The 14,606-nt window shown below is 49.7% G+C and overlaps 1 protein-coding gene across 2 annotated transcripts in view; it reads left to right on the forward strand.

The window, feature by feature from the left end:
* Positions 1-8,486: 8,486 nt before the first annotated feature.
* The window catches only part of SNX30 (sorting nexin family member 30), a 107,491-nt gene continuing 101,371 nt past the window's right edge, over positions 8,487-14,606 (forward strand). For both annotated transcript variants that reach the window (XR_003610061.2, XM_028107783.2), the window contains exon 1: positions 8,487-8,679. Coding sequence is in view for 1 of the 2 variants with exons in the window: in XM_028107783.2 (XP_027963584.1) it covers positions 8,524-8,679 (156 nt within the window). In the remaining variant the exon portion in view is untranslated. The remainder of the gene's footprint in view (positions 8,680-14,606) is intronic.

Consider the following 14,606-nt stretch of genomic DNA (forward strand, 5'->3'; position numbering starts at 1 on the left):
GCAGCGTCTCGATCATCCCATGTGTGGGTGCTTAGGGTAGAGCATGGGTGCTCAGGTGATGCTTTGAGACCTGCCTTGACCACATAACTTTCTCTTTCAAATAAAGAGTTGAAAATGGAGTCCTAACCGCAAGGGTCAGAAAGGAGCCAAACTGCACCGAGCACTGTGTTCCCAGAGACTACGGTATGGGGAGGGCTGGGGTGGGGAGAAGGGGTAACCACGGTGAAGAAAACTGACAAACACTAGTTGGACCAGGTCACCAAGGTTAACATCAGGATGACAAGGATAACATCATGTTGATAGTGTGTACCTTTGACATGATATGATGAGAATAGCACTTTACTTTTGTGGCCTTCCTGCCCCAAACCCATAATGCCAGTCTAACCATGAGAAAAACAACAGACAAACCCAAATTGAGGGGCATTCTATAAAATACCTGGTTGATATTTTTCAAAAGCAGCAAGGGCATCATAAATAAAGTGTGAGAAACTGCCACAGACCAGAAGAGGCTAAGAGACATGACTACACAGTGTAATGAGGTATCCTGGTTACGATTCTGTAACAGAAAACACTAAGGAAAAACTAATACAATCCAGTAAAGTGTACCATTTCCTTGGTTAATAGGAACATACCAATGTTGCCTCCTTATGACAAATGTACCATAATGTTATTATGTGTTAACAATAGAAGACGCTGGGTGAGGAGTATGTGAAAACTCTCCTACTATCTTTGCAGTTGTTCTGTAAATCTAAAATTATCTAAAATTATTCTCAATTTTTTTAATTAAAAGGGAGGGGGACATTTTTGCTAGCCACATCCTTCCTGAGGGAATATATCTGGGCCAAGAAAGCATCCTGCTTTCCCAAAGAGTTGGTGTCCCTCTACCACCTAGTGCCTAATTTGAACAAATTTTATGGGTGGGTCAGAAATGAATTTTGAAAAGTCATTTCCTTTGTCCAAATTCTCCAGCCAGCTCAGAGAAGCCTTTCAGAACAGCTGACTCTGGCTGCCCTGGGCACTCACTCCATGCCTCCCATTCCAGCAAGTTTCAATGGGTTGCAATGATATCCCTATCCCCTCCTGCCCCAGGATGGTGCTCCGGGACCGCCAAGAGCCTTATTTTCTCCACCTGTTGCTCCTGGTTCTTGAGGCCTTGTTCCTTTCTTCACCACTGACACTTGCTTTTACCACCCACCCCCTCGCTTTAGCGACCAATTCAGACCCCTTACACTGGTTTTTCTATCTTGGCTTCTGACTCTACTCAACTCGGCACAGTTTCATGACTTCTGTACTACCTGAAGCTGTAGGGGAGAGATATTCCTCCTACCATTTTTTCCTGCCCAACCAGCCTAAGGGCCCCTGGGTCTCAGCTGGAAGGACGGGACACTGTGTAGCTTCTCTTACCCGTGTGACAGAATACCATCAGCAGCGATATTATCAAATATAAAAGGCATCCTCTCTACTCCAGGAAAATTACAGGAGCTGTCCAGATGGCAATAGCTTAAAAAACATTATTCTATTAGTAATTATGCTAATATATCAAATTACGATTGGGTAGATTTTTTTTTTTTTTTATGAAGGGAGCAGCAGCATGATTTAGTTTCTGGTATCCCCTTAAACTTTCCTGATCCCCAGACAGCACTGGCCATATACCCAGGTATTAACCCTCTAGAGGGCTCTGGGTAGTACTGGTGCTGATGGAGACTGAAATCAGCAGAGCAGACCTTTACCCTCAGACTGTACAGAAACCTCGTGTTCAAAGTGAAGCTACAACTCTGCTCTCATTTCACTGTTAAATTACTTTACTTGTATCATCAATAACCTCCTAAGATACCACTCTGAGGGACTGGATGTGTGGCTTTTCCTAGGAAGAACTTAGGTCTGCTTTGACTTGATGACAAGAAACAGCCGAATGAGTAGATTGGGACAACCTCCCAAGGATACTGACTTGGAGGAGCCAAGATACACCACACGTCCTAGAAATTGGAAGTTGAATGAACCTTCATTCTAGTGTAGCACCATGTGGTTTAAGAAATCTTTCAAAGGACTGGGTTTGACTTTGGAAAAAGTGAGCATGTCAACAAGATAAAACTTCTAAAAGTTTCCATTTATTGCCCTCAACTCAAAGGCTACTATTCCAGCAAACAGAGAGAATCAGACTAATGGGTGTGTGGTGCGAGCAGCTTCCTGAATCTGCCATTTTCTTCAGGGGTGGGTAGTGACGGTGGGCTACCGGCCACATTACCAGAGACCCCAAGTAGGAAAAACCAAGCCTCCTGCTCTGCCAATCAGAGAACCTGACATATTAGCATGATCAATTACCTTATCTAGATGGTGGTGTGGGGGAAGCCCTGCCTTTAGCAAGTCACCTCCCCTGGACCAACAGTCTGGGTGCTGAGTGTAATTTCCTGCCTGTGCCCCAGGCACCATCTTGCTACAGTGCCCACAGGTCCTGCAGAAAGATGAAGCCTCCTGCCCGCAGACTCCTCCCTCTGTATAACGCGGACGAGACTGTGGGCCTGCATGTTCCTTTATCACCCGGGTGACAAAGTACAGGAGGGTCTGGGAGGAGCAGGCCTGGCTAGATGTATCACAGTGGTCAAGCCTGGGCCAAGGTTCTGGGAAGAGCTGCTGGAATTCTGAGGCTTTGGGAAGGCTCCAGAGCTCTGCCTTAGGAAGCTGGAAATTCTCTATTCCTCTTCTGTTTTACAGCTTTTCCTGCTTGAGAGAGCAGTGTTTCCTAATCTTTTGTCCTCATCACTGCCCTTCGGGGGAAAAGTGAAGTAGGTTTCAATTTGCCCAAACACAAAAAATTAAATATTAAAGAATAAAATTTTGTTGGTTAGCTTTGGAGGGCCATAAACCATTGTAATCTCTAAGGCTTTTTTGCCCTACTGTGACCCCAAGAACCAATTTTCACCCCTTTCGGGGACAGTATTGCCCCCTTCGCGAAGGCATGCCAGAGAGGGATGGTGCTGCCGCTGTGGACGTTGCTGCCCACAAGGGGGGGCTCTCTTCTGAGACCCTCTCTGCCTGCTTGTATTCCCCTTCCTCTGAATCCCTGTGGATGAGGAGTTGAGCTGCATGCCACAGGGATCCCAGTTCAACTGCCTGAGACCGTAGGGAGGTTTACTTTTTACCGAAGAAGCCTGGAGTCAGGGGCCACGGCTCAGGGATGCCCGAGTAGCGGGGATGTCTCCGCTCACGGCCACAAGATGGCCGTAGCAGCTCCAGGCATGCAGCCCTCACAAGCCTGCGTTCCAAGGGAGGGAGGAAGAGAGACAGGGCGACCAGCAGGGAAAGTGGCCGGGACTGGTAGGTACATAATAGCTGCTGACACCACTCTCTCTTTTTTTTCCTTCTGCCCTCACTCCCTTACCTTTTACTTAAACGAGTGTTGCCCAAGCCTACATGGGAAGCCCTATGCATCCAAGTGGAAGGAAGCAATTAACAGTAGAACTAGCTGATTGCCCTTGAACAGGTTACTTAATATCTCTGGGCCTCAACTTCCTCATTTATGAAGTGAGGGGCGTAGACTAGTTGCCTTTTTTTTACGTAAACTTTGAATAAAGCCTAACATAAAGGCTCACGGATCATAAATGCATTGTGTGAACCCAGCTCCCAGACCAAGAAACGATATTATCAGTACTCCAGAAACCCCCACGAAAGTCGCACTATTCTGACTTCTAGAACTGCACTTTTGTTGTGCCTGTTTTTGAACTTCAGACAATTGGAGTCATAAAGTAGATACTCTTTCTTTCTTTCTTTCTTTTTTTTTAAGTAGGCTCCATGCCCAGCGTGGAGCCCAATGCAGGGCTTGAACTCATGAGCCTGAGATCAAGACCTGAGTTGAGATCAAGAGTTGGACGCTGAACTGATGGAGCCACCCAGGAGCCCCAAGTAGACGCTCTTTTGTATCTGGCTTCTCGCATTCAACATTGTGTTCATGAGGGGCGCCTGGCTGGCTCCGTCGGTGGAGCATGTGACTCTTGATCTTGGGGTCGTGAGTTTGCCCCCCCACCCCCTGCCTTAGGCATAGGGATGGCTTTTTTAAAAAACTGTGTTTGTGAGATTCACTCACCATGCTGTTCCTCCAGTCATTGCTGTCTAACATTCCCTTGTGTGACTATACCAGTGTTGGCAGTTATGGAAACTGTTTTTAGTTTGGGCTATTACAAGTAGCGCTGCTGTAGAGATTCTCAAATCCATCCTTCGATGCATATACACACGCATTTCTGCTGTGTTCTGGGAGTGGAACTACTGGGTCATAGGATGTCTGGATGTTTACCTTCTAGATGCCTTTTAAGGAGCATGCCGGGTGATGAAACCAAACACTATCCTGGAGCACACAGCCAGTAAATAGGTTTCCCTTCCTTTCATGGCCAATGAGACTCAATGCCAGGTTTTCCAGCGCCTGTCAGTCCTCCAGCTCACCCTCTCTAATGGGCAGCCTCCACAACAGCATGCATAACACCCCCACGCCCTCCAGAGCCTGCTTGTGAAGAAAGCCCAGTAGCAGGTACCCCTTGTGAAGGTGGTGAATGACACTGCTATGGCCTGATGAAGCCCAGTTACCCGAAGCTGGCAGGGCCATCCCAAGAACTTTTTTGGGGGGCTCTGAAAAATACCCACTCCATGGTGAGGCATTTCACTGGCAGAGCTATGAAATGAATCTGTCAACAGATAGTTTCGTTCATCTATGCTCTTCTCCCAAATTTTAAGCACCTGGTAGAAACTCCATAAAAAGTTTAGGGTAGAAGGTCACTATAATAGAATTTTGTAAGAGAATTTTGTCTTTTAAGAAACTTTTCAGCAAACAAGAAATTTCTCCAAAGTAAGCACTTAAAAGTGCTGTTTACCAAAGGTGGTTTGGAATGTCATCTTAGGTTTAGACAAACGGGTGGAGCTCAGAGAGTGTTTCTCAGAGTATAGTTTATAGATCAGTATCAGTGTCACCTCGGGGCGGGGAGTGGCGGGGGTGGGGGGTTGAAAAATGTCGATTCCAGGACCAGCCCAGAATCAGAATCTCTTGCGTGAGGTCTAAAAATTTGCATTTTGACAAATTCACAGGTGGATCGGAGGCACCAACTCCATGGTCTGTGTTGCACTATCCAATGCCCTAGGGTCTCTATGCTTTGGGAGCCAGGAGTTTTGATATGGAAGCATTAAACAATCCTACCATTTACCCACAAGCCTTTCTGCTGGTTCTGGGGCAAGGTCCAATTTCTTGTTTGCAAAACTCTTCAGATCCTGGCCTCAAGTGGACCTACTGGCTCTTGCTTTCTCCCAGGCCATCATTGGCTGAATTAAATTGTCCTCACAATTTTGCCTGTGTTGGTGATGGTGTCTTCTCAGTGGCCCCTCTTGTTTGAGACAGCCTTCTGTGGCTTTCTACATGTCACCCTGAATGCTCTTTGAAAACCTCCTTTGTCCTCCTCAGCCGTCCACTTCAGAAGTGCTGGTGTTATTTTGAGGCAGGGTTTGGGATGCCATATAAAATAAAGCTACGATTGTATTAAAAACCAGGAGAGGATAAGCAGCTAACACAAACATGAATAAGGCCTAAGCACATGCTGTACCAGGGGAGAGAAAGAGAGAATGCTTTGTTGTGACTCTGCTTTGTTTCTGAGGTTTGAAGTCTGGGTGCACATGGAAAGCCCTGATAGACTTGCTAGCGAGGTTTACAGGATTCCAGCTTGGCAAACTTACCAAATTCCGGGGTCCAAGGCCCCGTCTCCTGAAAGGTGCCTTCCTAAGTGCCCAAGATTCCCTGTGGATGGTGTAAGGCCCCATCCCATCCTGTGTTCTTGGGATCTGGTGGCATCACCCCCATACCCCCAGGCATATAACATCCAGGGCATTCTTCCTCACAACTCAGCCCTAGAGATCCAAGCTTCCCTCCACAAATGCCAACAAACACTACAAACTTCTGTTCAGATATAAAAACTTCACGTTTCTTCCTTCCCACCATGTTGTTCTGAAAGCTTTCAGTAGAAGTGTAGCCACATACTCTAGGACACTTAACGTTATTTCAGGGACAATTTCCCACCACAAGGAACACTGAAATACAACAGGAAGTGGTGAGTATGAATAGGCAGTCCTGGGCTAAATTTGAATGGTGGAAACTTTATACGAAAATGTTTTCCATAGAAGTTCACTTTCTTTAGTTTTGATGACTACCCACCGGATCATTGTGGCCAGATGCCATTGACCAACCAGGAAACTGAAAAATAAATGAATAAAGTCTTTCATATGGCCTTTTAGGAACTCTGGTTTTCGGGGGGAGGGGTTGTTTGTTTTTGGTAGGAGCACAGAAAAATGGTACTCTGATCCAAACTAAGCAAGGAGAAGAGTTTGGAGGGCAGCATGTTCGGTTATGAAAAGTCTAGGATTATCGTTTTGTAACAATAGTAGAGAAAAGCTGAGGGAGAGAAAGGGAATTCACATTTAGGAAATGTCACTTCCACACCAGCATTTTGCTAGGAATGTTACATACCGAATATGCTATTCCACAACCACCACCAAGGCAAATATTTTTACCTGCTCCCTCCATCTTTCTAGGATAGGAAACAGGTTCATGAAGGTTAGGTAACTTGCTCATGGTCACCCACTTGTAATGACTAAGCAGGAATCCAAATGTGGCTCTCTTTTCACTCTTCCCTGGGGACCTGAGGAGAAAGCTGAGCGGAGTCTTCATAAGGTAAGCTCTCTATTATGTTAAGGTGGCCTGCTTGTTAAAATAAATAACACTATTCAGGAAGAGACACCAATGTTATCCATCTACAGAACACTCATTTCTAGTTATATCCATGCTATTTATGTTGGTGCTCATACGAACAGTTAATAGGGTCTGTAGTAGTTATAAGCAGCCCTTGAATATAAAAGTATTAATTTTACCCACCTCTAGGAGGACCAGACATTGGCATTCTTGTGAGGTAGACAGACGCAGCGTTTAAAGTTGTTCCCAGTGCCCACTGAATCCTGTTCTCCCCAACCAAGGCAGACCCATGTGGGCGAGAGAAAAGATAACCTGAGGGCTAAGGCCCAGCGAATCACACCAGGGGAAATAAGGGAAGGTCTCTGAAGCTCAGGGGGACTCTGAGCGGTATTTTGGGTCAGGTTCAACTCTCTGCTTTCTCCTCCTGCTGAAGTATTACCTGTTTCGCGGTAAGAGGCGTGGCGGAGAGCACGGTGAATTCCAACTGCAAAATGTGTCCGGTAAAACCGGACAAACCTAAAGAGGTTGGAAATCGACAGGAAAAAGTACACCCTCACAGTGAGCCACCCTACCCTCTACTTTGCCAGAAGCCAGCCGTTCTTGCGCGGGCTGACGCCCTCTGCTGACGCGGTCCTAAGGAGAGAAGCTGCGGAGACAGGTACGGTGGGGAAAGGAGGCGAACTTCCACCCCAAAGAGCTCACGTAATGCCGTGACTATCTCCACTCTGCTAACAAATAAAAATGAGAATTCAGCTCAGCCACAGGCCTGGAAAGGAAGCACAAACGCATGAAAAACACGGTTCTCTCAAAAGGCAGTTGGGTGAAGGTGTGAGTTTGAATCATACATCATTCGTAGCATTCCCTCTTTCTTTCCTGATGCTCACTGAGGTTTAGCCTGACACAAAGTGGGCTTCCCTGCAGAGAAGCAAGATGGCCTGGGGGATCTCGGCGCGCATGGGAAGAAACCTCCCACTGCCTCCTTGAATTCCCTTCTGGGCTCCCCACCCCAGGTCCTCCAGCTCCTCTGCGCCTCAGAGCCTTTTATGCCATTCTTATAATACGCGGCGTAATTCCATTTTGGGTTATCTTCGAGGCCAGAAGATCCCGACTCACGTGCGGGCCTCACCCCCCCCCCCCACCGCCCCCCGCGTGGCTGCCGCGGACGCCTCAGTAAACGCGGGTGGAATGGAACAGGATGCTCCAACGTCTTTTTCCACCGCTGATTTCCGTTAAACATGTGTCTGGGGACGGCGCGCAGCCCCCACAGGGCAGCCTCTCGGAGGCGAGGTTGGCCACGCGGAGGACAGCGGCCGAGGGCTCAGGGCGCACTTCCTGCGGGGCAGCGGGCGGCTGGCGGCGGGCGGCGGGCAGGGGCGGGGCTTCGGGCGCGCCTCCTCGTCCCCCTCCCTTCCCTCCTCCGGCCTCCTCCCCTCCGCTCCCGCCTCCTTTCCCCTCCAGGGCCGGCCGAGGCGCCGCGGGGGCGGGGCCGCGAGCGGGCTGGGCGGTGTGGCGGAGCGGGCTGGGCGCCCCCGGCCAAGGTGCGAGCGAACCGCGGCGGGCTCGGGCGCGGAGCGGGGGCGCGCGGTGCCGAGCAGCCCAGCCCAGCCCAGCCCAGCCGCAGCCCGGCCCGGCCCCGCGCGGCCAGAGACGAGCCGGCGGGCGGCGGCGGCGGCTCCCAGCCCGGCTGGTGCAGGGCCTCCGACCGACCGCGGCCGAGCCGGGCCTGGGCGCGGGCGCTGGGGTAGCCAGCCGCGGCGGGCGCAGGAGGAAGCGGCGGCGGCGGCGCGTCCCGAGCCGTGCGCGCCATGTCGGGCGGGCCCCCCAAGGGCCTGCCGTCCACCGGGCCCCACTCCCTGCTCGACATGCCGCACCCGCTGGCCGGCTCCAGCAGCGAGGAGGCCGTGGGCGGCGACAGCACGCCCAGCCCGGACCTGCTGATGGCCCGCAGCTTCGGCGACAAGGTGGGGCGCACGGGGCTTGGGGACCGGGAGGCGCATTTCGGGGATGGTGGACCCGGAGCTCCCAACGGGCGCCGGGCCGCGCCCACCCTGGCGCCCCTGCCCGGGGGCGGGCGTGCCCTGGGCCCCAGAGCCTTCCGAAAAAGCGTCGGTCCCTGCCGCCCCCGCGGGGTCGTAGCCGCGGGGAGAGCGGCCGGAGGGGGGCGGGCGCCAGTGACAGCTGGTGGGGAGGGGTCCTGCCCGCGTGTCGGGGCCGGTGGCGGGTGTGCGGTGCTCGGCGCGTGTGTCCTGGGATGGGGTCCCAAGTTCCTCCAGGTGCATCCCCGAAGGCTGAGCTGCCGGGTAACTTGTAGCTCCCCCACTTCCCTGGGACTGCAAAGGAGCAAGTTAATGGTTTTCCGTGGTAGGACTGGCAGCCTTGGTCTTACTGCCAGAGTCATTTTCCCCACGCTCTGTCATGTGGGGAGTGATCTTTGTTTAGGTTTGCTGTGTGCCTGCCGGGTCACCTGACTCTGACCCCGGCGGCGAGGGGAGAGTCTCGCTGTGGTTTTCTCTCCGGGGTATAGGTTCACCTCTGACGGCCCTCCACACTGGTTAGCTTCGGCAGAGGCCCGTTTTGTGGTTGATGGAAAGGAAGCTCGCCCTTTGACCTTCTTTGTGCAGAAGGAGGCTCCTGATTTTCTTAGAGCAGCATAATCCTGGTGTTGCTTTGAGAGAGCAGAGTCCAGCGAAGGGTAAGGGGCGGCATCCCCCTACCCCTCCATTTCAGCTGGGACCAGAGCTTGAGCTGTGATTCTGTCAGCGCTGCCGTGGCCACCTACTCACTTAATTGCAGAAATTAGAATTGCTCTTAACACTTGTGATCAGGATTCCCTCCTCCCGGTAAAATACTCAATGAATTCCTCCCAGTCCCAATATTAAATGGGATCAGAGGACCTAATTCTTTCCCCCATAGATGGGAGAGCATGTGGTACAATAAAAATGAGTATTAGTGCACCGAGCACTCAAAATAGCTATGGAGGGGAACTTGATGTACCTTTTTAAAAGAGTTTATGAAAGCCAGGAGTGGGGAGTAGAGCATGAGGAGCAAAAAGACTTAAAAAGCTAATGAAACCAATGGATTGAGCAGTTTGAGGCGTGTGTGGGTTGGGGGGGGGCTGTTTGTGATTATTTCTCTTTATTTTATAGATAATAAACGTTATGAAGGGTTATGTTGCTTGGAAATACCTTGTGCATATTTGACATTCAATAAGCAATTGTTGAGTGACTGAATGAATAATTTGTTGCTTTCTTCTAGACCGAGGTATTGTTCCTACATGCATGTAGGACAGGGACCCAAGTTAAACCTTCTGATTTCCTTCTCAGGATAGTGAATTAATTATCTATTGCTGTGTAACAAATTACTCCAAAACTTAGCATCTGAAAACAGTGTGTGGGGGTCAACAGTGTCACCTAGGAGCAGCTTAGCTGGGTGGTTCTGACCTCAGGTCTCTTTTGAGGTAGCAGTCAAGGCGTTGACCAGGGCTTTGGTCATCTGAAGGCTGGGTTGGGGGAGGATTTGCTCACTCGGCTGTTGACAGGCCTTAGTTCCTCGTCGTAGGGCTGCTTGACGCGGCAGCTTTTCTTCCCCCAAAACAAGTGGTCTAAGAGAGCAAGAGATCCCAGGACTCAAGCTACACTCTTGTATAATCTAATCTTGGAGGTGACATCATTCTGCCATATTCTATTTGTCACACAGACCAATGCTAGTACAAAGTGGGAAGAGGGTATAAATACCAGGAGGTATAAATATTGGAGCTGTTTTGAATGCTGGCTGCCACTGATGGCTATTTTATTTATTTTTTATAAATTTTCTATTTATTATTACTATTATTATTATTACTGTTGTTATTGTTTTTAGTAATCGCTACACCCAGTGTGGGGCTTGAACTCATGATGCTGAGATGAAGAGTCACATGTTCTTCTGACTGAGCCAGCCAGGTGCCCCCACTGGTTTAAACATTTGCTTAATTTGGGGCGCCTGGGTGGATCAGTCGTCAGGCATCTGCCTTCAGCTCAGGTCACGATCCCAGGGTCCAGGGATCCAGCCCCGCGTCGGGCTCCCTGCTCAGTGGGAGGCCCGCTTCTCCCTCTCCCGCTGCTTGTGTTCCCTCTCTCGCTGTGTCTCTCTCTGTCAAATAAATAAATAAAATCTTAAAAAAATCCAAAAAAACATTTGCTTAATGATCCACTCTTGGAGGATACCTGTCTCAGAAATATGGGCATTTTACTAGTAAGTACAGGGAAGACAAACGCCCTGTACCACTGAGATCTTGTTGGTGGGCGGGAAGTCCGGCCCAAGTCTAGATACTGCGGGCTTCCTTTACGGGGACAGTTCTGTGAGAAAGACCATCTTGAAGCCGTTATTATTAATTATTGCATATTTAATAAGTCTCCTTACAGTTGTAAGAAGCATCAAAATGACATCACTCCCAAGGGCCTGATTTATAGTAAGCCACTTTTCCTTAGAGGTTAAATAATGTAATTTCTTTCTCTAACTGGAAGTAACATTTTCCTTGAATCTTGGCATGCACGTGTGTTGTAGCGACTGTGGAGAAATTTCTGTAGAGAGAGACTAGCATTCAACCAAGGTGAGTCAGGACCAGTGGAAGGAAGCCTCTTTCTCTTGCCCATGCAGCACGGGGGTCGTTGGAGGACAGGTAGGAAAGCCGAGTGCTGTGATCTGTCTTTGAAAAGAAACCGGTTTTCTCGCCTTTTTGGACAATGGAGTTGTGACCGTGGATGCCTGGTTCAGAGTCAGTTCTGAGCTTGGAGAATGCGGGTTGGACAGGCTGCTCATGACACAGGGTTGTTGTATTACGCAGAGGGGAATTGCTTTCTGCGGGCCCAGGATGTTGCCAAGAACGGGGAAGCCTCGTGTCTCGGTCCAGCACACACTTCTGAGTGGCGTCTGGCATGCTTGCTGGAGAAGGAAACAATCAAATATGATGGCTTTTTCATCCACTAACTTCTAAAATCATTCAGACCTTGGAGTTATGGGATAATCCTTCCTGTCTTCCAAGGGTTGCTAGGACTAATTCTTTTCATGCCCGATGAACTCACCAGGCCTTCTGTCACTTCATCATCTCCACCTAGAAGGTAAATAAACCACTTGGCCTGACTCTTTTTTTACTTTCATCTGCAAACCACTCTGGGCTGCTTCTCCCCTGACTCAGTCTCCAACTTCTGTGCGCCTCCCAACACTCAGACACCAAGCCCACTCAGGCCCCAACTGTGGTTAACACCCCTTCCCACATCCGCAGCCTCTTCACTGAATTCTTCCGCCTACTTCCTGCCCTCTTTGGTGGCTGCTTCTTCCAAAGATGTCTTTTCCTTGTTTATTCCACTTATATCAGGATCAGGAAATGGGGGGGGGGTCCTTTCTCCCCACTGCCCTTTATAAACCAAGCTCTTCTCTCTGGAGGCCCAGGTCGTTGTATGGGTTCAGTCACATATTTGAGGGCCTATCACGAGACAGGCACTCTTCCAGGAACTTGAGATGAGTCAGCCGGTTGAAGACCCCTGCCCTCATTGGGTACTTCTCACTGAGTACGTCCTGTGTTCTGTAATAAATGCTATGGAAGGGAGAAGAAGTAGGTTGGGGAGGGGGCTCAGGATCACTGGCTGTGGGAGGAGGATTTGGATAGACCTTCCTGAGAACTGGAGATTTGAGTAGAAACGTGGAGCAGGTGAGGGAGGGAGTTAGCGAGTGGAGGTCTGGAGGAGGGTCCAGGTGGAAGGAACAGCCAAAGCGGAGGCTTGCAGGCGTCTGCCCGGTGTGTTATGGAATAGCCCGGAGGCCTTTATGACTGGGGCAGAGTGGACAATGGAGAGTTGGTGGCCGACAGCAGAGAGGAGAGGGTCCAGATGGTGTAGGGCCTCATAGGCCACCCTGAGAATGTTGGCCTTTGCTTTGAGTGCCTCTGCACAGTCTTGAACAGAAGGAGGGCGTGATTTGACTTGTGTGTTGGAAAGGGTCACACAGGCTGTTGAATTGAGAACCCTTGATTTGCCTATTGTGCTGAAATTCGTTTCCTTTTAGTTAAAAGGACATAAACTAAATGCAAACTGGCAAAGAAAAAAAAATCTACTGGCTTAATGTTTTTGAAAAGCCCCAGGTAATTCGGCTTCAGGAGCGGCTGGAACTAGGTGTTCAAATGATATCGGAAATCTGTCACCCTCCCATCTCTTGGCTCTGCTTTCTTTGGTGTTAGTTTTATCCTCAAGCTAGCCAAGGGATATGTTCTACAAATAAGCCTCACAATTTCAGCAGAAAGAGTCTCTTTCCCGATAGCTCCAGCCAAAGCCCTGGGCTGGTGTCTCATGAGCCTAAATTGGGTCAGGCACCGAAACCAAGCTTTGTAGACTCTGATTTCCCAGACCTGTACCAGGTCCTTATCTTTGGAGCGTGAAGAAAGGAAATTTTTTGTAGGTCTGTGTGTTTGAATTGTGAAATGTACATATAAAGTATATAAAATGTTTAAAGAATAAAATGTATCTTTGCAGTTTAAAGAACAATAAATACTCATGTTCCTCCTACCTGGCAGTTTAAGAGAATATTGTTAGTATCTTAGAAGCTCCCTGAGTGGCTGGGGAGGATGGAGGTGGTTTCCAAAGCAGATTCAGGAGGCTGCTCATAGAAGGAGGCAGGAATGAATGGGAGACAAGCGGAAACAAAAGTCCGTCTTACAGGATGGCCGCGGCCTTTTCGTTCCCTGTCATTTCTACCTCCCCTGCCTCTCATTCATTAAAACCTCTAGCCCTCGGGGCGCCTGGGTGGCTCAGTCGGTTATGCGTCTGCCTTCGGCTCAGGTCATGATCCCGGGGTCCATGGGATCGAGCCCCACATCGGGCTCCCTGCTCAGCGGGGAGCCTGCTTCTCCCTCCCCCCACCCCCTCTCTCTGTCAAATAAATAAATAACATCTTTGGGAAAAAAAAAATCTCTAGACATCAATTCATGGTCTTCTCCAGTCATGCCCTCCCCTCAAGGGACTCTGTTCAGACCTTCAAAGCTATCGGCTTCTTAACTTTATCTCCACACACCTTGACCTCTTTTTCAGTCCAGCTGCCCTCCCCCGGCCACACCCTTGCATTCTAATACCCACAATAGTTGGGCTTTGAGATAATGCCTTGAGATAGCATCTTCTCTTGCCTTCCCCTCCTCCCAGTCAGCAAGTACTGACTGCACCTGTTCACCTCCCTCCTTCAGTGCTGCGTGGCTCATCTCATCAGCTCCTCCTGCCACTTCCTGTCCTCCATTCCCTTGCTCTCCTTCTTTACACCCAGCCTGGATCATTCCATGGGTTCAGGTCTTTTGCCTACACCTAGGGTGCGAACACACCTTGAGAATCGCTGCCAGGGTCAGTTCATGGGTACCAACCCCAGCTGGGGCCTCAGTGGTGCTGGGCGCTCCTCTCTTTCCACATACGCTCCCGTTGTGTGCCATGGCTGATCGGAAGCTTCTCTCTGTTCCTCACACCTTCCGTCCCTCTACTCCGCTCTCCAGTTCTGCTGATAAGACAGAAGCCACCATAAAAGAACTTCCTTTTTCCAGACTACGAAATGATCTGAATCCGTAGCCATCATTTCTTGGTTGCCCCCAGTTGCCATGGAAGAGATTCTAGGCCGCCCTGTCTGGCCTATCAGAGACCTTGCTCTGTTCATCACCCTCATTCATTCCTGAGTCTTCACACTCCCTCTCGCCTGGCTCATTCCATCAATATTTAAACATGCTCAGGTCCCCCTCGCTTGTAAAACAAACCAGAGGTAAAGAAAACTCTGCTGTGAGGCTTTCTTCTTCCCCATCTCATGATCTATATTGTGACTGACTCCTCTTCACAGCCAAACGTTTTGAAGGAATGGCTGCCCTGCTTGTCTTACTTGCTAACTC

Source organism: Eumetopias jubatus, unplaced genomic scaffold (genome assembly GCF_037043125.1).
Source record: "Eumetopias jubatus isolate StellerSeaLion01/CBP00866 unplaced genomic scaffold, mEumJub1_p1.0 scaffold_15, whole genome shotgun sequence".
Taxonomy (NCBI): domain Eukaryota; kingdom Metazoa; phylum Chordata; class Mammalia; order Carnivora; family Otariidae; genus Eumetopias; species Eumetopias jubatus.